At 44.5% G+C, this 21,575-nt stretch overlaps 1 protein-coding gene across 2 annotated transcripts in view; it reads left to right on the forward strand.

Moving 5' to 3' along the window:
* The window catches only part of LOC112266134 (membrane-associated phosphatidylinositol transfer protein 3-like), a 130,604-nt gene that overhangs the window by 42,956 nt on the left and 66,073 nt on the right, over nucleotides 1-21,575 (forward strand). For both annotated transcript variants that reach the window (XM_042296207.1, XM_042296208.1), the window contains exons 4-6: nucleotides 7,966-8,036; nucleotides 8,255-8,478; nucleotides 20,246-20,435. In XM_042296207.1, the coding sequence (XP_042152141.1) occupies nucleotides 7,966-8,036; nucleotides 8,255-8,478; nucleotides 20,246-20,435 (485 nt within the window). The remainder of the gene's footprint in view (nucleotides 1-7,965; nucleotides 8,037-8,254; nucleotides 8,479-20,245; nucleotides 20,436-21,575) is intronic.

The raw sequence follows: 21,575 nt of genomic DNA on the forward strand, positions 1-21,575 counted from the left end.
GACGCTGGTTGAGAGAATGCCAAGAGTGTGCAAAGCTGTCATCAAGGCAAAGGGTGGCTACTTTGAAGAATCTAAAATCTAAAATATATTTTGATTTGTTTGACATGTTTTTATTTACTAAGTGATTCCATATGTTTTATTTCATAGTGTTGACGTCTTCACTAGTATTCTACAGTGTAGAAAATAGTAAAAATGAAGAAAAACCCTTGAATGAGTAGGTGTGTATATATATATATATATATATATATATATATATATATATATATATATATATATATATATATATATATATATATATATATTTATTTATTTATTTATGTATGTATTTATTTATTTATTTAAACTCCATTTATTTACTTTATTTAAACTTTCTTTATTTAAACTCTTAAACTTCATGACTTCGACATCGCTCGTCCTAATATTTCTATATTTCTTAATTCCATTTTTTAAATTTTAGATTTGTGTGTATTGTTGTATATTGTTAGATACTACTGCACTATTGGAGCTAGGAACACAATAATTTTTGCTACACCTGCAATAACATCTGCTAAATATGTGTTTGCGACCAATTGAATTGATTTGTATGTTGGGAATGCCAGCTAGGCCCCCGACAGCTCCTCTCTGCTCTTTTACTTACTCACTTGATTACTGTTTAATTGGCGTCAATGGCTGATCATTCTGGTTACCCATGCAGGGATGAGGAGCTGAGCTGAACAGGGATAGCTAAGTGCTTAAGTGAATTCACTGGACTAGGTTGGAGTATGGTTTTGGAGAAAACAATGGTTACCCTGGGCTAGTAATGTGCAACAGTTAAGATCTGTCACGGCCTCAATTCCTGAAGGCCCGCACACTGTTTATGCTCCCAATTCACCGCATTATTGACAACGTTTCAATCCAAAACAGATCTTCGTCAGGTCAGACACATCCCAAAATATACACATTTCACCTCACATGACCATTACACACATGACACATGGTGGGTGTGAAAACATTTAAATTCACCTTTTGCGTATAGTCAATCATAATTCATCACGGAGGCACATATGGTCATAAAATATTATTTACATACAAATCGGTCCTAGTTAATACCTAGGCAACAGTAGAAAAGCTTACTCTGGAAGCTGTTGGAATACCACCCATATAACCATTAAGCGCAGGACATGCAGTAGTTGTAGATATAATTACAGTGCCTATTTCAATAACAACTTGCGTACCTCAAATAAATTGATATCAATGAGATGGGCACGTAGTACTCACAAAAAATGGAATATATGCATATGTACAATATTACCAATTGGAGACCTGCAAGACAAACCAGCGTAACATATTCATGTAAGAAATGGTCTGAAATCAAACTCTTGGTTCAGATGTTTAGGAGACATGGTGGACAAAGAGTAAATCCAATACAACAGCCTCCTTACACTAAAATACACTCCATTCCCTTAATATAAGTCCAGAGGCTTTATGCCACACAAACTCAGCCTGACTAACCTCCCTGAGAAACAAGAGAATGTAGAGTATTCTCAGGCCCTGCAGCCAGCACTGGCATTGACTTTACTTTGTATCTATCTCTCAATTTCTCTTTCACTAACTCACTCTCTCTTAGTCATGTTCTGTCTCTATCGCTCTTTCAGTCCCTCTGTCAAAGTTTCTGTCTTTCAATTTCGCTCCGTTTCCCTTTTTCTTGCTTTCTTCATTTTCTCTCTCTATCTGTTCCTACATTAATAAAGCCATCTTAAACCCCCCACTATGAGCACTCAGCTCTCTACAATGACAGAGTCACAGCAATGGATAACAGCACTGACAGGCTTCCCTACAGCATCCCTGCTTCTAATGTACTGTAGCAGTCCTCTGTTCCCCCTCCACAGCCTGCCCAGCGAAGCCACAAACAGAGCCCTCCTATCTTTCTAACATTATAGATCTGTCTCATGTCTTTAGGCCTCTCCACCTCTCCAGCTGGATAAAAAAGGTCTTATCAGCATATTTCTGCAACGCAGCTGTGACTATATTAGATCGCTGTTTTTCCACTTCACTCTGTGATTGATGCATAGTCTCAGCCTAAAATAGCTTAATTACATAACTGATATTTTGGGAGTTATGGAGTGTATGGAAAACAAGAAAACAGTGGATTGTGATTTGGCTGTTGTCACAGTGGCTCAGTGCTGCCAGGCTTGCGAACCATTAGCTTACATCACTGTGTCAACACTAAGGCGGTGGTGTAAAGTCATTACTACTTAAGTAGTTGTTTGGGGTATCTGTATTTTAACTTCAACTTTTACTTCGCTACATTCCTAAAGAAAATCATGTACTTTTTACTCCATACTTTTCCCCTGAGGCCCAAAAGTACAGTTTTTATGTTTAGCCGGATAGGAAAATGGTCCATTTCAAGCACCTACCAAGAGAACATCTCTACTGCCTCTGATCTGGCAGGCTCACTAAACACAAATGCATTGTTTGTAAATTATGTGTGCCCCTGGCTATAGGTAAACGTTAAAAACTAGAAAATGGTGCCGTCTGTTTTGCTTAATATAAGGAATTTGAAATGATTTATAGTTTTAGAATTACTTTTGATACTTAAATATATTTAAAACCAAATACTTTGACTTTTACTCTAGTAGTATTTCACTGGGTGACTTTTACTTGAGTAATTTTCTATTAAGGTATCTTTACTTTTACTCAAGTATGACAATTACATACTTTTTTCCACCACTGCATTAAGGAAGTACTTAAGTTGACTAAGTAAAATGACTAAATGTAACAGTATTGCTTACAGCTCTTGCCCCAACCTGGGCTCGAACCAAGGACCCTCTGCACACATCAACAACAGTCACCCTCGAAGCATTTTTACCTATCGCTCCACAAAAGAGTGTGCAAAGCTGTCATCAAGGCAAAGGGTTGCTACTTTGAATAATGTGAAATATAAAGTATATTTTGATGTGTTTAACACTTTTCTGGTTACTACATGATTCCATATGTGTTATTACATAGTTTTGATTTCTTCACTATTATTATACAATGTAGAAAATAGTCAAAATAAAGATAAACCCTTGAATGAGTAGGTGTGTCCAAACTTCTGAATGGTGCCGTACATATATTTTTAGATAAGACCAAAATTAAAGGAATAGTCTTAAGCGTGGAAGCTGAATGGTCCACAGAGAGTCCACACCCTTCTCATGATGGCACCACACATGTTATTTATCAACCCAGCCAATTTGAGGTTCTGGGATGGGACTGAGAGAGAGGAGTGTTGTAGCCAGCTGCTCTCTCTATCCCTGTCTACTGTAGCTAGGTGCTCTCTCTAGCCCTACCTACACCCTGTAGCTAGCTGCTCTCACTAGCCCTACCTACACCCTGTAGCTAGCTGCTCTCTATATCCCAACCTACACCATGTAGCTAGCTGCTCTCTCTAGCCCTACCTACACCCTGTAGCTAGCTGCTCTCTCTAGCCCTACCTACACTCTGTAGCTAGCTGCTCTCGGACATGTACAAATGTAGTGGGAATAGCATCTTCTCCATCCTCATCTGTATTCTCCTCATTGCATCATTCTCTCCCCTGGCCAGCCAAGTCATTTTTTAAATACACTGCTACCCTAGCAGGCACAATCTCCCTTTTACGCTAATTCCTGTTTAATTACTTTTTCCATTTTTGCCTTATTGCTATTTCCCTCTTTAAACAGAAAATACTCAAAGCATGAGAGCTGGGGAGACAAAGACCTTCTCTGTCTGGAATAATAAAAGTGTGTCAAAAAAGAAAGGCAGAGCAGAGATAATGATAACAAGCGATAGAGTTTATAGCCTAGGCTATGTGGGCTATTGGATCACAGTATCGAATAGCAATACATATCAAATCGTGAGAATCGCAATATATATCAAATCGGCAGAATTATTAGATACTACTGCACTGTTGGAGTTAGGAAAGCATTTTGCTACACTCGCAATAACATCTGCTAAACATGTGTATGTGACCAATAACATTTGAATTGATTTGATGCATCGTGTAATATCACAGAGTGAGGTCCATGGCCATTCCCAGCCCTAATGAACAGACGAATCTGGATGTTAGCATACCTCCACTGTTCCAGGGCCAGGTCAGAGGTCACAGCTCCATGTCAGATCATACTGAAAACAAGCTTTCATTAGGATCAGCGTCCAAAATGGCACCCTATTCAATATAGTGCACTACTTTTGACCAGAGTCCTATTCGGGCCATAGTCATGAGTAGATATAGGGTGCCATTTCTGATGCAGACCCAGACTGGTTCCTAACCGTTTCTATCCATCACTAATTTTCCTAATTTGTACTCGTTCAATATATGGTTAATTAACAACGACATGCTCTGGAAAATGTATTACGTAACCTAGTTCATTGACTGTGGCAAACTGGCAATCATGTTAAGGAATCTAACTTTGTTAGAATTGATTGTGATTCTATTGTGATGTCTGTCTGTGGTATTGGGAGGCTAGTGCATAGCTAGCATTCCCTGGCTGGACCAAGCTAAGTGAATGTAGTTAAGGTGCTTAGTGCTCTACACAAAACAGTGTTGGCATGCGATGAGTGAGTTGTCACATTGAATTCATACATTCCCTCCAGCACTAAGTGCCTTAGTCGTCAAACAGGGCTCACCTTTAAGTGTTGTTCTGGCTAGGTTCTCTCAGGGTCTACCTCTCCAGTGAGGCCTCTCTAAGAGTTAGCCTCACAGTTCACAAACCCTCAGTCTAAGTGGAGCTGACATCACATAGCCCTGTTGATATTTTGGGAAATATATTTTGTAGTGTGTACAACTTTTTTATTGGAAATCTGTATTCTGTCAACTCACTCTTTCTGTCTTTGGCCTCACAGCAACTTGGCAACGTTAGGAGTCTCTCTCTCTCGCTCTCTCGCTTTCTCTCTCGCTCGCTCTCTCTGCTGCCTCTATCTAAGCTGATAGAAATCTGTCAGTGTGGCAGTAGTTGTAGGGCGAGAGTACTCTGCAATTGGCAGGGACAGGAGACATGGAATGACAACAACATGCCTTCATTGAATGTATGGAGGAATGACATTCTAAGACATAGTGGCCAAGACAGAACGGCACTGAGGGATCAGGACGCAAATCAATAATTCACCCTTCCTTCACAAGCTAGCACTGACATACTGCCAATATCCTTTCTCCCTGTTGCTTCTCTCTCTCTCCCAGTTTCTCTCTTCCTGCTGATCTCTTCTTCTACTGCTTCCTCTCTCCCCTCTCCCCTCTCCACTCTCCCCTCTGTATGTCTGTCTGTCTGTCTCTCTCTCTCTCTCTCTCTCTCTCTCTCTCTCTCTCTCATATTCTTATTTGTTTACAGTTTATTCACACTATTAAATATTAAACAAATATTGGTTATGGTTGTCCTACAGAACACTATTTCCATGATTCAATTTATTATACATTTAGTACTAGCAAACAAACCAAATGTCCATTTTTTTTACTGCACTATTAAATGACTCAAGAGTCTGAAACTGAAGTGAATATGACGGCTTTGAGAGTGTGGTTGAGATGTGGTGGTGACAACAGACATTGCTTCTGAGTTCTGGCACCCTTAGCTCCTGACTTGGAGGAGTCTAGAGAGGGCTTTCTGGGCAAATGCATTAGTTTAGTGAGAGAGGCAGACAGTGACCATATGTGCCTCTGAGCCTTGTAATGCACATATTGATTGGCACAACACGAGAGAGGGACGGCGCTTTGAGAGAGAGTGAGGGAGAGATAAAAAGAAAGTTAAAAAGTATAAGAAAGAGGGAGGGAGAGTTAGACTCTCTTGGTAACCTGGATGGATCCCCTGCTGTTAGCTAGGCTGTCAAGCTGCAGGAGAGGCTTACAGAGGACCACAGGAAACTGCTTTTCACCACTCAGCTTCCCTGTCACAAATAGGATTGCGTCAATGCACTTCAACATTAAAAAAAGATGTCTTATTTATAGTAAACTAGGCTTCTGTCTGTCTACAACCAGCTGTGCTTGTACTGTATGTAGCTTCCACTGACGCTTACACAAAAGCCTCCCCTGTCTACCAAGGCTATATTTTAGCATAGCTTTCAGGGTTGTACCTAATTGAAAATTCGTTCACCAATTTAAAAGCAAGTTGAAGATCACTAGGGACTGTGTGTTGGGTCCACTCAACCCATTCTGTTACTCCATGCTACTCAATAATTGAGAGGTTTGTTTTGGTTGCAATTAATGTTACGTAAGTAGCAGAAAGACTTCTTTGTAAATATGCAGAGAACCTCTGATCACACATTCATTTTAAATGTATGACTAATCTGGTACTGTGCTCCCTGTACTGGTCCAATGTTATTCCACCTCCCACTTACAAAGAAACTTCTCAATTGATTTGCTGTAGCTAACCTTTTGACCAGAATAGTGCAGTGGGTCTCCTGAGTGTTAAGTTGGAGGGGGAGGCAGGCAGGAGGCAAGAAGTGGCCGGAGACAGAGTGGCTGGCATTCAAGCAGACAGACAGGCAGGAATGTCAGGCAGGCAGGGTAGGAAAGGCTGTGGGCTGGGAGCTGACAGGCTGTGGGCTGGGAGCTGACAGGCTGTGGGCTGGGAACTGACAGGCTGTGGGCTGGGAGCTAACAGGCTGTGGGCTAGGAACTGACAGGCTGGGAGCTGACAGTCTGTGGGCTGGGAGCTGACAGTCTGTGGGCTGGGAGCTGACAGGCTGTGGGCAGGGAGCTGACAGGTTGTGGGCTGGGAGCTGACAGGCTGTGGGCAGGGAGCTGACAGGTTGTGGGCTGGGAGCTGACAGGCTGTGGGCTGGGAACTGACAGGTTGTGGGCTGGGAACTGACAGGCTGTGGGCTGGGAGCTGACAGGTTGTGGGCTGGGGGCTGGGAGCTGACAGTGTGGGCTGGGAGCTGACAGGCTGTGGGCTGGGAGCTGACAGGCTGTGGGCTAGGCTGTGGGCTGGGAACTGACAGGTTGTGGGCTGGGAGCTGACAGGCTGTGGGCTGGGAACTGACATGCTGGGAGATGACAGGCTGTGGGCTGGGAACTGACATGCTGGGAGATGACAGGCTGTGGGCTGGGAACTGACAGGCTGTAAGTGTGTGAAAGCCTCCCCTGGCAGATGCTACCAGCCGGGGAGAACAGATAAACAAGCAGTGAGTAAATCACAGAGCCGAGAGAGAGAGCTAGAGAGAGGGGGAGAGAGAGAGAGAGGGGAGAGGGGGAGAGGGAGGAGAGGGAGGGAGGGAGGGAGGGAGGGAGGGAGGGAGGGAGGGAGGGAGGGGAGCTCAGGAATAAGATGACAGAGCATGCAGAGGCTTCAGGGAGGATAATGAGTTTGGCCAGGAGCCAATGGCTTGCCACACTTCACACAGGAACACAGATAGACACACCGTACAGGTGGTTGGGAAAATAACCATAACTCTCCTTCGTCCTTCCTCCATCTTCCTCATCCCAAGGTGTATTTGCATTGTTTCGACTGTTTCTGACAAGCCAAGATCCAAAATATGACAATGCCAGGCAGCTACGGTGATCGTGACAGAACCATATGTCTGGATATGGCAGGATTCTGTGTGATGAGTCAGTATTGACTTTTCTGGAGTATGTGCTTAGGAGAGTTGAGCTTAAGGGCGTGCAGTATTTGGGGCCCGTCTCCCAGTTATGGAAGGAATAAAGAGAAAAGTTAAGGCTTTAGTAATACTGAAATTGGTTAGCTCCTGAGATCAATAATCATTCCGTTATCAGGTGCATCTGTGTGAAGTGGCTTATGTAATGACTTTTCTCCCTCTCGCCATCATTTCTCACTCCTTTCTCTCGCTCTTCCTCTCTGTCTTTCCTTTATCTCTCTCACTCTCTTCCTCTCGCAATCTCTCCTTTCTGTATCTTTATCTCTTTCTTCCTCTCTATTTCTTTATCTATATTTCTCTCTTTCCCTCTCTCTCTCTCTCTCTCTCTCTCTCTCTCTCTCTCTCTCTCTCTCTCTCTCCATCTCTCCTATCTTAAATCTTTAGAGAGCCTGTATCGCCTGGGGCGTCCTCGCTGTGTCCCTCAGAGCAGCATTGACGGGTTAGAGGACATGGAGGTAGGAGAATCACAATATAAACTCTGATATATAAATAACCAGCATAACTACTCTGGCTGCTCATGAGGTGTCTCTGTTATCTATTGTATATATGAATGCAGGTCCAGGACTCTTGGCTTATACCACTAATCCACTTCTCTCTCCTCTCCTTTCACATCCTCCTCTTTTCTACCTCCTTACCCCTCATTGGTTACTTCTTCCTCATCTCCACTCTACAGAAGACCCAGTGTAAGACCCACGTGTTGCTGCTGGTGATGCATGGTGGGAACATCCTGGATACGGCAGGGGGAGACCCTGGCACCAAGGCTGGCGATGCTACCACGCTGTCCTCCGTGCTGGAGAAGGTGGCTCGGGCACACTTCCAGGCCGCTGCAGAACATGTGATGATCAAGCTAGTGGCATGCCCAGCTGTGTGTGCCGAGGCCTTCTCCCTCGTCTCCAAGTGAGTCAATCACACAACACGTCAAGGGGGGTAAAAATCTTGAAATTTTAACATTTCTTAAATTTTCTGATTTTGATTTTTGCTTTCTGTTTGGCATTGAAGAGCAGTTTGTATTGGCCTTTCATCCCTTTCAGATTGTCTCAGCGCTGCCTCCCGTTGCTGAGCTGTATAGCTGAAGCACAGTGGAGAATCATGATGGTTATAAAGCAATAGTAGCTTGTGATATGTGGGCTCTATTTGATAGCATTTCTATTGCGGTGAATTCACCCCCCTAGCGATTTAGTCTGACAGTCAGAATGACAGTGCACCGTTTAGGCATGTTTGTCATTTTTAAGGAGGCATGGCAGAATACCCAAGTGACCATTTCCAATTCACAGATCTCGGCCTCGGGAGTCAAATGAATCAACAGCGACGTTGGGCCAGAGATACCAGGCTGCCAGTTCTGTTGAAGGTTAAATTGGAAATGATATCGAGCAGGTAGCCTTTAAGCAGAAGTTGCGATGTTAATTAGCATGCCACTGACATTTCCCAGCCTTTCGAGGCATGTGGAATACTAAACTCATAACCTTGATCTACCCCTGAAGCCCCCTGAAGAACCCTGAAGCACCCTGAAGAACCCTGAAGAACCATGAAGCCCCTGAAGAACCCTGAAGCCCCTGAAGAACCCTGAAGCCCCTGAAGGCCCCTGAAGCACCCTGAAGAACCCTGAAGAACCCTGAAGCACCTTGATGAACCCTGAAGCCCCTGAAGAACCCTGAAGCCCCTGAAGCCCCTAGCTCTATTCAGCGGACAGAGAAAGAAAGATGAAACAGATGCCAGAGTGACTGGTTTGAACTGCATTAGTGTGGAAAGGAAAATGATTTTTGATGACTCACTATGTTCTGTTTACCTAATTAACGGCTGTTGTTTATTATTGGGCTCCTGTGCCTTTATCTGGTTGTGGAATAGAGGGAACTGAATTGAAGATGAGACGAATGTGGAAGCTGTTACCTCCAGAATAAGCTGCTGCCTGCTTGTCAATCTTGCCCCGTTCAATAAATCAACTACAGTTACAGTAGTTACTGTGGCTGGCTGCATTGAAAGCAGATGATGATGGTGGCCTGCAAGTCTTCAATCACACATGAGCTTAAAGAGGCGTTCACTCTCTTTGAATCCTCTTCTTTAAATCACATCCGTTAAGTAATGAAGACCTTGGCGAGGTGAGGACCAAAGGAATCTGCAGACTATCTTGAGTTTTTGCCCCATTTTGAGGAGGAACCCGAAGCAGCATCTCTCTGTTCTGTTCGGATGATTGTAGGCAGTACTGTATGTGTCAGGCTGCTGGCTGTGCAGAGACTAATCTTTTCATGTCGCATTTAAAGCTGCCAGTCTTTCCGGGGGGAATCCTTTGAGACAAATGCACACATTTTTCAGCTCCCTGCTGCATATATTGTCTTTGGTAGAATGTCACTTTGTTTTGCATAGCTCTTTTTCATTGATATGCCTGTGAGAATGTTTGTGTATATTTCCACTAATTGGTATGTGTTGACTGGGAGCTGGCAGACTGGGTTCTGAGATTGAGTCCCAAATGGCACCTTATTCCCCGCATAGTGCACAACTTTAGATCAGTAGAGAATAGGGTGCCGTTCAGGACGCACCCTGAGATTTCCATCCGTCTGTCTGTCTGGTGTAGTGATTGCCGTTGGTGAGAGACAATGACTGGAGGCGAGAGCTTAAATAGATGTGAGGGCTGTGGTGTTTCCTCAGCAGCTTGACATCTTCCTGCCTGCCTCCCTGCATGGCACAGCAATGGCCAGGGATGAAATATTTAAAGGAACAACATCCCATGGGTCTCTACTGGGTGGCTGTGTGTGAGTTATTGCCACATTTCTCAATTGCTGCTCCATTTACACTCTTTGAAAGAAAGATGCTATCAAGGACCTAAAAAGAACCCTTTTTGGTTCCAGGTAGAAACATTTTGGTTCTAGGTATAACTCTTTTGGGTTTCGTGTAGAACCTTTCCATAGGGTTCTACATGGAACCCAAAAGGGTTCTTCTACCTGGAACCCAAAAGGGTTATTTTACCTGGACCCAAAAATAGTTATCTTATAGGGACAGCCGAAGAACCCTTTTGGAACACAGAAAAGAGGATCTGAACCAGTTGATTTATTTTCCTGCGACCAGACGCATTTCCTCTGTGACAGTTGAAGATATACAAAACATTGTCTACAGCTAAACTAATAAGCAACTCAATCTCATGTGATGTTGGTCTTGTATTACTTTAGCTGAGGACAGGGCGGGACAGGGAGTTTGACCTGACAGTGACCTGAGGACAAGGAGACCACTCATTTTCTGTCCACTCACAGCACACACAGCCAGGGAGCAGCAGCTCTCAGTCTACTCCGCACATCTCTGCCTAATTAAGCTCATATTGTGGTTTGCCTCTGCCTCTCCCCCTGCATCTCCCCCTGCCTCTGCCTCTGCATCTCCCCTGCCTCTCCCTCTGCCCCTCCCCTGCCTCTCCCTCTGCCCCTCCCCCTGCATCTCCCCTGCCTCTCCCTCTGCCCCTCCCCCTGCATCTCCCCTGCCTCTCCCTCTGCCCCTGCCTCTGCCCCTGCCTCTCCCTCTGCCCCTCCCTTTTCCCCTCCCTCTGTCCCTCCCTTTTCCCCTCCCTCGGCCCCTCCCCCTGCCTCTGCCCCTGCTTCTCCCTCTGCCCCTCCCTTTTCCCCTACCTCGGCCCCTCCCTCGGCCCCTCCTCGGCCTCTCCCTCTCCTTCTGTCTATGTCTCTGCTTCTCCCTCGTTAGCTTTGTAAACCGTGTGCCCCGTCATTTTTTTATATTTAAATTGTTTTTATTTAACTTTTATTTAACTAGGCAAGCCAGTTAATAAGAACAAAATCTTATTTACAATGACAGCCTACCCCGGCCAAACCCTAACCCGGACTACACTGGGGCAATTGTGCGCCGCCCTATAGGACTCCCAATTGTGATACAGCCTGGAATCTAACCCTCTCTGAAGTTAGAGCCTATTTCAGTCTTGCCCACTCTGTGACATCAGATGAAGTTAGAGCCTATTTCAGTCTTGCCCACTCTGTGACATCAGATGAAGTGAGAGGGAATGTGAGATAGTGTAACCTTCTTGGCTTTGAGGAGGGATGCTGGCTTGCTGATGCTGGCTTAGGGCTGATTGAACAGATAAGCCCCTATCTCCTCTCTCTTGCCACGCCACTCCTAATGGATAGATCCTGTTAATGGCAGCTAGCAAGGCATCTCTTCATCAGCACATTACTATGTAAATCTGTAGAATCAGACACTACAGAAATGGATGGGAGAAAGGATGATAGACATTGTGTCCCAAATGTAGTGCACTGCTTGGGCCCATAGGGCTCTGGTCAAAAGTAGTGCAGTATGTAAGGAATACGGTGCCATTTGGGACGGAACCCAAATCTGATTCTAACAGTTTTTTGTTTTAATCGGCAGTCTTCAATGTAAATGGCCTTGATACAATTCTCTTAGTTGTATTGTTGAAGAGGTTCATTCATGTACTGTAGGAATAGGCTGACTGGCTTGCTGTAGGTTGAACACAACTGTAAGCCTACTTTTGTTAGAAGTGTTACACAGAGGCATAGAGCGAGTAAGCCAAGGAGCCCTTGTCTTCTTACAAATAGGCTCTCTGAAGGTCTGTTCTGCTTTGATGGCATACCACAGTATATCCTCAGCTTCTACCCCGGCTAGCATGAACACTCTCCTAATGAGAATGTGTGTGTGTGTGTGTGTGTGTGTGTGTGTGTGTGTGTGTGTGTGTGTGTGTGTGTGTGTGTGTGTGTGTGTGTGTGTGTGTGTGTGAGAAAGTCTCATCTCACACACCAGAGATACTTTCTCATAGTGACTTGAAACCCATTGTCAAGACTTGAAACCCACTGTGCTCCTATAGGCTCTGCATTCTTCCAAGAAATTAGATTGGTATAGCTATGTATTCTACATCCAATTACAGTGAAACTCAGTAACAAAGCATTACCTGGACTCTATATCAGGTGAAGAATAAATATCCCACAACATTACCAACAACATAAGTAGATGACTAATTATCCATCTCTAGAAATAAATAAAGAACAGGCTGACGAGAGAAGCTGGGTGGGTGGCTTTGTGTTGTCTTGTTGTGTCTAGATGGTCTTTGACCTTGGTCTTGGCCATGTAACTGCCTGTCCAGGGGTGTTATGGTAATATCTGTGTCCTGTGCCAGCAGCAGGGGGCTCTACAGGGCTCTGTTAACACGACAGGAACAGCATGACACAGTACAGCTATAGCAGTACATTACACAGGCCCTTGAGAGTGACTACCGATGGATAACCTACATACCAGTGGAGGTCAGTGCCGTTTAAGATGAGGGAGGACCATTTATTTTTTTCATGAGCATGGCCTTATTTCTATTACAGGAAATTGGATGACTGTCATTCATATTCCATTCACCCAGTTCAATGTAACATCGATAGGTTTAGGCTACTACATTATTCTCAAATTGCCCCTATAACCATCTTGAAGTTGCGACACATTCAATACCGCCTTGCACACACTCTTGCATGCACCTAGCTGATCTAGGGTGTAATCATTAGTCCCACAGTTGCAAACGAGAGTTTCTATTGGACAAATTCAGGTACATGTATGTTTATCTCTGTTTCGTTCCACTTGCTTCCGTTTAAGAAATGTTTTTCAGCAGAATCAGCAGAATAAATACACCCCTGGTCACGCATAAACACTGTTCACATTCATAGCAGCCATGTTGTATTCCTTCTCACATCTATGCACTCGCTTCCTCTCACCTTTTCCCTTTGTTTGTGGACTTCAATGCACAACACATTAGCTGTATGTGACCAGGTAAAAAAACATTTCCAAGCCAAACCATGTCATAACTGCCACACAAAGCCTACGTCGTTGTCACCATAACTAAAGTAACGTCATAGACAACAAATCATCCCAGTGGCGCAGCGGTCTAAGGCACTGCATTCAGTGCAAAAAGCATCACTACAATCCCAGGTTTGAATCCAGGCTGTATCACATCTGGCCTTGATTGGGAGTCCCATAGGGCGGCGCTTAATTGACCCAGCTTTGCCGTTGTAGGCCATCATTGTAAATACGAATTTGTTCTTAACTGACTTGCCTGGTTAAATATATACAGTGGGGAGAACAAGTATTTGATACACTGCCGATTTTGCAGGTTTTCCTACTTACAAAGCATGTAGAGGTCTGTATTTTTGTATCATAGGTTCACTTCAATTGTGAGAGACGGAATCTAAAACAAAAATCCGGAAAATCACATTGTATGATTTTTAAGTAATTCATTTGCATTTTATTGCATGACATGCAATAAATCCTGCTGAATTTGCTAGCTTAGTAAGTGATACTGAAGTGAAAAAAATTTACAAAATCGCTCTCCAGCTCTCTCTTGGTTCTCCTTCATTTTGGAAAACATTGATTTGTTCAAAACTGTTCAACTATTGTCCTTCTCTCACTTTGAAGCAACTACTGACCCACATTTTATGCACTGCAGTGCTAGCTAGCTGTATCTTATGGGTCATTCCAATGAATCTGTGCCTTTTCTGTCCCAAGGATATTATATGCATAAATATGCATGATAAGTATCCGTATAATACATTATATTATCAAGCAAAGTGTCCTGCTCTTTGTCCTGATTGCAATTTGAAGATACATCATGTAAAACCGAATAAAAACTACCTAGAACAATGACACATTTTGATTTGAGCCCATCCCCACTCTAACACTACACTTCACCATGAAATATAATGATTAGAATCATTCAGAAATCTTTTTTAAAATTATTATTGTGTGACTCTATTTCCAATTTAGACATAAAATACATTTTCTCATCGGAAATTCCTAATATGTTAGTTAAAATACACATTTTAGTCATGCCCCCAGGTTTTTACTCAGTCCTGTTACCCTGACACATTCCCCCCTCTAAAAATGTGGGACATTCCACAAGTCACATGATCAGCCGGAAGTAGCATCATTTGAGTCTCCAGAAGGTCATGGGAAGACCAAAAGTAAGTACGTTTTCTCACTCTTTTTTCTGTATTTTGTATCATTTTGTAAGTATGATTGAGAATGTTTGTTTTTTAAAGATAGTTTTGGTAAACCACTTGAAGGTGCTAAGTGTTATCGTGTTATTAGCATCGATGCCATGTGGCTACATTTCATATATTTGAAAATGCTATACTAAAAACTCAGTCCTGTTACTTTCAGTCTGTTACTCATATGAAGGGTAACAGGACTCAATAAGAGTAACAGGAGTGAGACGTTTGAATGAAATATTCATTTCAAATGTGTATCTGGTGTATACATTGATTCATTATAATACTATTCTCTTGATTTTAATTTTCACAGTTGGAATTACTGAAGGTGTTTTCAGTTTTACAATGTGAACACATTACTTACAGGGAACCAATCGATTAAGTGCTTAACTATCGTAATTGTGATGTACTTGTGTGTTTTAGGCAAAAAGATGAAGGGCTTAAAAGGAGGTGAAAGACAACAAACTGAAGAGCTACAAAAGCAGCTACAGACACAAACCTGAAAAAAAGGATGGGTATAAGGAAAAAATTATCCGTATGAAACAGAATAATCCATCTCCACGTACAAAAATTGACAAACAAATGAGACAGCTACCACGTGCTACAATACAAAATACTCTTCCATGAGGTCTTAGTGGAGAACATCCGGCAGAGGTACAGAAACTCACAGGGAGAAAGGGAAAGGCAACTCATCTCAAAGATAGTGACAGGAAAACGTATAAAAAATATAGGCTGCAACGTCTCTCCCAAGGTTCATTTGGGTTTTCAAAGAAAAGGTGACTGATGAATGCGAAGAATGCAGAACTAAACTTAAACTACCAAAAGAAGAGAAACAATGGGGTGGTAGATGGCTTCATAAACAATGTCAGAGATATTTACACCAGGGATGATGTCAGTCGAATTACGACTGGGAAGTGGCAGACCCTCACCCAGAAGAAAATCAAGAGGTTCCTTTTGAACACGATGAAAAATCTACGTGAAGTTTTTGGCAGAACATGATGGGTTGATCTCATACTCCCTCTTCTGCTCACTGCACCCCTTTTGAGTTGTTCACCCAAGTGACCTGGAGACTTGCATGTGCAAGCAGCACGAAAATCTCAGTTTTATCGTACAGAAACTGCACCACCTGAAGATCATCAACACTTTCAATCCTGATGAACTTCTAAAATCCATCACATGCAACATGATGTGCACGATGTGCATGTGGGGTGTGCAAGGACCTCTCTGGCCCCGTCTCAGGCCAATATATACAACGATAAGAATGAAGTTACTTATGTCCAGTGGGCAATTGTGGATAAGGAGCACAAGAATGCCCCCAATGGCAGAACATCCACCATCAAATAAGAGTTCCAGACCACCCAAGAGCAACTGCTGGAACAGCTGAACCTGATGCTGCGCAAGTTTAAGAGGCACACTTACAACATCAAGAATCAGTTTACCCACTACAGGGCACTGAAACAAGGCTTGAAAGCACATGAATGCTTAATTCATCTGGACTTTTCCGAAAATGACCTCTATAAGTACAGAAATACAGACGGTCCACTTCAGAGCATCACACCATCAGGCAACATTGCACACATGTGTGCTTTATGTGCATACCACCCCTCGACCGGTGTCCTTCTGCACAGTGTCCCCCTCCAGACAGAAGGGCCCACCAGCAATCTGGCAGCACTTATCACCAGTGCTTGATTATGTGTAGAGTGCACATCCAGAGGTCTCCACAGTCCATTTTTACAGTGATGGCCCTTGAACTCAGCATAAGCAGCGAGGGAATTTTTTCCTGTTTTGTACTAAGCTGTTCAGAAGAGGATTCACTGCTGGATCGTGGAATTTCTTTGAGGCAAGCCCCGGAAAGGGTGCCCCGGATGGAGTGGTAGGGCCCTGAAGAGGATGGCTGATAGTCTTGTCAGCAAGGTGACAGATATCCCTGATGCTTCAGAGCTGTTTTCTGTGTTGAGCAAGACAGATACAGCAATCAAGTTGTTTTTGTGGAAGAGGAAGCAGTCAACAGAGCAGTGTCAGAGATGCCCAAGGATGTGCCACTAGTTCCATCTACGATGAAGATGCATCAGGCAGTAACCCCAGGCCATGGAGAGCTGACCTACAGGGACGTCAGCTGTTTGTTCACACCAAGACAACATCTGAACTGTGAGTGCTTTAATGCAAAGCATTTCACATTTAATCAGGCTCCCACGACCACAGAAAATCAGTGGCAAAGTCCTGGTTGTTGGCAAATGGTGTGTGCTGAAGTACGACGGTCAACGGTACCCTGGCATCATCACAGACAAACACACACTGTTTGTTGTATGAAAAGGATAGGGGCCAACAGGTTTTGCTGGCCAGACCGCGAAGACATCCTTTGGTACCCGTTTCAAGACATCCTGTGTACCATTCCACCAGCGAGGCAAGTCACAGCTCGTTACATGGAAACTGACAACGAAGTCTGGGCCAAACTAGAGATTGTTTTTGATCATTCATTTATTGCAGTTCTATATGAAATAAAATTGTATGTCGTGTTTACAAGTGAATGTTGTGTTTTATATGTATTTTCAAGTTAATATTAGGTACTGGCAGTCAATGTAGAGATCTGAGGATCTGATTAATATGCTCAGCTTTTTGTATTTGTTGTCTTTCTTGCCTTTTGTAGAGGAAGATGGAGAACCCATACTATGCAGAGGCAGGAGCCAGACACACATGCTGCAGGGGAGGAGCGATACTCACACCTTCTCTCTCCCACCCCACACACACAAGCACACATTCACATCCACGCACACACAATTGTTACTGCTTTTATGTTGATATTTTTTGCCAAATATAATGACCTCTGTTTTATCTTTGTTTAATTGAAGGAAGTTCTGTGACATCCAGTTATTCTCACACACACAAACACTCATTCCTGTTACTCAGCCCTCATTCCTGTTACTCAGTGCTCATTCCTGTGACCCAGTGCTCATTCCTGTGACCCAGTGCTCATTCCTGTGACCGCGCTGCTCATTCCTGTGACCCAGTGCTCATCCTGTGACCCAGTGCTCATTCCTGTGACTCAGTGCTCATTCCTGTGACTCAGTGCTCATTCCTGTGACTCAGTGCTCATTCCTGTGACTCAGTGCTCATTCCTGTGACCCAGTGCTCATTCCTGTGACCGCGCTGCTCATTCCTGTGACCCAGTGCTCATCCTGTGACCCAGTGCTCATTCCTGTGACTCAGTGCTCATTCCTGTGACTCAGTGCTCATTCCTGTGACTCAGTGCTCATTCCTGTGACTCAGTGCTCATTCCTGTGACTCAGTGCTCATTCCTGTTACTCAGTGCTCATTCCTGTTACTCAGTGCTCATTCCTGTGACCCAGTGCTCATTCCTGTGACCCAGTGCTCATTCCTGTTACTCAGTGCTCATTCCTGTGACCCAGTGCTCATTCCTGTTACTCAGTGCTCATTCCTGTTACTCAGAGCTCATTCCTGTGACCCAGTGCTCATTCCTGTGACCCAGTGCTCATTCCTGTTACTCAGTGCACATTCCTGTTACTCAGTGCTCATTCCTGTGACTCAGTGCTCATTCCTGTTACTTCATTGTGTTTTATTAAAACAAATAAAGATAAACCACTTATTTTTCAATTATGTTTGGTCTATCCTTTAAACAATTGTTTGAAACATCACATTATATATTTGTTTTATAAAATTGAGGTTGGGGTCTCCCTTAAAAATAAAAAATGGCTTTGTGTTTAAAAAAAAAAGACATTTCGCCTGCATATGTTGTGACTTTTTAGCTACAGATCTATATATTTAATAACATGTAACCAATTATTTCTTTAAAATAGCCACTTTATTGAGGGGAAAACAAAGCAACTAGTGGGCATGACTTTTAATTGATATTTAAACAGAGTTTTGGGAACAGGACTGAGAAAAATGCAACCATCTTCCATTTCGAAGCCTTGTAAAAAAAAATCATACATTTGCCTAAGATTGACCATTACACATTTTGAATAGTTAAACATGTGTGCTATTAGATACAGTGCTGAAAAAAGATAAAGAATTAAGTTTAATTTTGAAAAGTTCCAACATTCAAATGGCACCAATTTGGCGGAATGGCCCTTATGTTTTCAGTACTAGATTCATTCTCTGATCCTTTGATTGGTTGTCACGACTTCCGGCGAAGTCGGTCTCTCTCCTTGTTCGGGCGGCGGTCGACGGCACCGGCTTTCTAGCCACCGCCAATCCACTTTTCATTCGAGCCTCCTAGGTTTTGTATTGTATTCAATGTACCAGAGGAGGACATAAGCTAGCTGTCCTCCGGCTACACCATGGTGCTACCCTACAGAGTGCTGCTGAGGCTACTGTAGACCTTCATTGCAAAACAGTGTTTAAATAAATGATTTGGTGACATGAATACTTTTAGTAAAGTTTTATCTAAAAAGGATAACTTTAAAAAGAAAATGTTTTATCATTTACATTTTTATGAAATTCACAGAGGAGGATGGTCCTCTCCTTCTTCCTCTGAGGAGCCTCCACTGATATATACTGCAGTAATGCTGTTACAGTGTAAGTACTTACAGTACTCAGCTTTTAAAGCAGACAGTCAGCCATTCTGGGGTCAGATACATTCTAGTCAAATGGCAGTTTTTACCTAGAGCATTGCCTAACTGTACCTGTGAAATAACTGAACAGAAAACAGTCGCTATCACCTACATATTGTAGGTGTCTTATTATAGTGGTGTCACAGTTTCTTGTTCCATGTTCCCCACTGCAGACACAGGGGATCTGTTCACAGAGAGAGAGAGAGAGAGAGAGAGAGAGAGAGAGAGAGAGAGAGAGAGAGAGAGAGAGAGAGAGAGAGAGAGAGAGGGTGGGGAACATGGCGCATGACATCACAGCTTCAGCTTGCCATTTACCTGGGAAGCTCCTTTTCTCTCCTGGCTATTCTTATCAATGGATACTGCTGGGTAGGGACCTCCTCTACAGATGGAGTCTTCACACCACGCAGACCCCATCTTATCCATGACTGCACCCATATTTCAGCCTTGGCACAGGTTTGGCAAGTTCCTGTAATCTGAGCTGCTGATGGATGGTGATAGGTACAGCTGTTCAAGGAGTGCTGGCAAGGGCAACGCTATTGTTCACTGTTTCCCCACACTGTTGGATAATGGATCTTGGACACTCTGTCACTCTGATTCACACACACATGCACACACATCAGATGAACAGAGCGTAGGGTGCTATCAGACATTCAGAGGAGGCGAGGTTGTGCCAGCAGGGGAGAGTCTGCCAGCCTGCACCTGTAAGGAGAGTGGAAGAGAGAGTGAGTGGAGAGAGAGAGAGTGAGAGAGATAGTGGGGGGGGATGAATAGCCACAGGCTCATTCATCATATTTATACATTCCATGGTAACAACTCATTTTGTTGGCTCTTTTTCCCAAAATAACCTTGGATTATCAGAAACAGCCAATTACAAGACTTTTTCCAAATTCCATTTCCCATGACATTTTTGTGCAGTGGAAACGCTTGATGAATGAATGCCTGTTGATACTGTAAATGTCAGAGGGCTCTCCATTCACCATATAGATACTTTCCATTTTCCATGTAAGCCACAAAACTATGGCAATACAAGTCATTTTTCAGGGATAACATTTTGAATTGAATTGATTGTTATTCAGGACACACAAATGACTTCCTGTTGTGTGTTCCCCTCCTTCCTATCCCCTCCAGTCTGAACCCGTACAGCTATGACGAGAGCTGTGTGTCCAGCAGTGTTGACCACCTGCCCCTGGCTGCCCTCCCGCTCCTTGCCATCGCAGCACCAAACTACCAGGACGCCGTGGCAACTCTCATCACCCGCACCAACCAGGTCTACCACAGCTTCCTCGAGTCCCAGGACGGACAGGGCTTCACTGGCCAGGTGGGTCTGTCCTCTAGTGTCCCCCCTAGACAGGGCTTCACTGGTCAGGTGGGTCTGTCCTCTAGTGTCTCTCGAGACAGGGCTTCACTGGTCAGGTGTCTGTCCCCCCTAGACAGGGCTTCACTGGTCAGGTGGGTCTGTCCTCTAGTGTCTCTCGAGACAGGGCTTCACTGGTCAGGTGGGGTCTGTCAGGGCTTCTGGTCAGGTGGGTCTGTCCTCCCCTAGACAGGGCTTCACTGGCCAGGTGGTCTGTCTGTCAGGGCTTCACTGGCCAGGTGGGTGTAGTGTCCCCCCTAGACAGGGCTTCACTGGTCAGGTGGGTCTGTCCTCTAGTGTCCCACCCCCCTGGCCAGACAGGGCTTCACTGGTCAGGTGGGTCTGTCCTCTTGTGTCCCTCCTAGACAGACAGGGCTTCACTGGCCAGGTGGGTCTGTCCTCTAGTGTCCCTCCTAGACAGGGCTTCACTGGCCAGGTGGGTCTGTCCTCTAGTGTCCCACCTAGGGCTTCACAGGTGTCCCCTAGACAGGGCTTCACTGGCCAGGTGGGTCTGTCCTCTAGTGTCCCCGAGACAGGGCTTCACTGGCCAGGTGGGTCTGTCCTCTAGTGTCCCCCCTAGACAGGGCTTCACTGGTCAGGTGGGTCTGTCCTCTAGTGTCTCTCGAGACAGGGCTTCACTGGTCAGGTGGGTCTGTCCTCTAGTGTGTCCCCTAGACAGGGCTTCACTGGTCAGGTGGGTCTGTCCTCTAGTGTCCCCCGAGACAGGGCTTCACTGGTCAGGTGGGTCTGTCCTCTAGTGTCCCGAGACAGGGCTTCACTGGCCAGGTGGGTCTGTCCTCTAGTGTCCCCCTAGACAGGGCTTCACTGGTCAGGTGGGTCTGTCCTCTAGTGTCCCTCGAGACAGGGCTTCACTGGTCAGGTGGGTCTGTCCTCTAGTGTGTCCCCTAGACAGGGCTTCACTGGCCAGGTGTGTCTGTCCCTAGTGTCCCTAGAAGGGTCCCCAGGTATAGACAGGTCTTCACTGGCCAGGTGGGGTCCCACCCCTCTCAAAGTGTGGCCAGGTGGGTCTGTCCTCTAGTGTCCCACCCCCAAGGGCTTAAATGGCAGGGCTTCACTGGCCAGGTGGGTCTGTCCATCCGTCTC

This window comes from Oncorhynchus tshawytscha, linkage group LG13, assembly GCF_018296145.1.
Source record: "Oncorhynchus tshawytscha isolate Ot180627B linkage group LG13, Otsh_v2.0, whole genome shotgun sequence".
In the NCBI taxonomy this organism is placed as follows: Eukaryota; Metazoa; Chordata; class Actinopteri; order Salmoniformes; family Salmonidae; genus Oncorhynchus; species Oncorhynchus tshawytscha.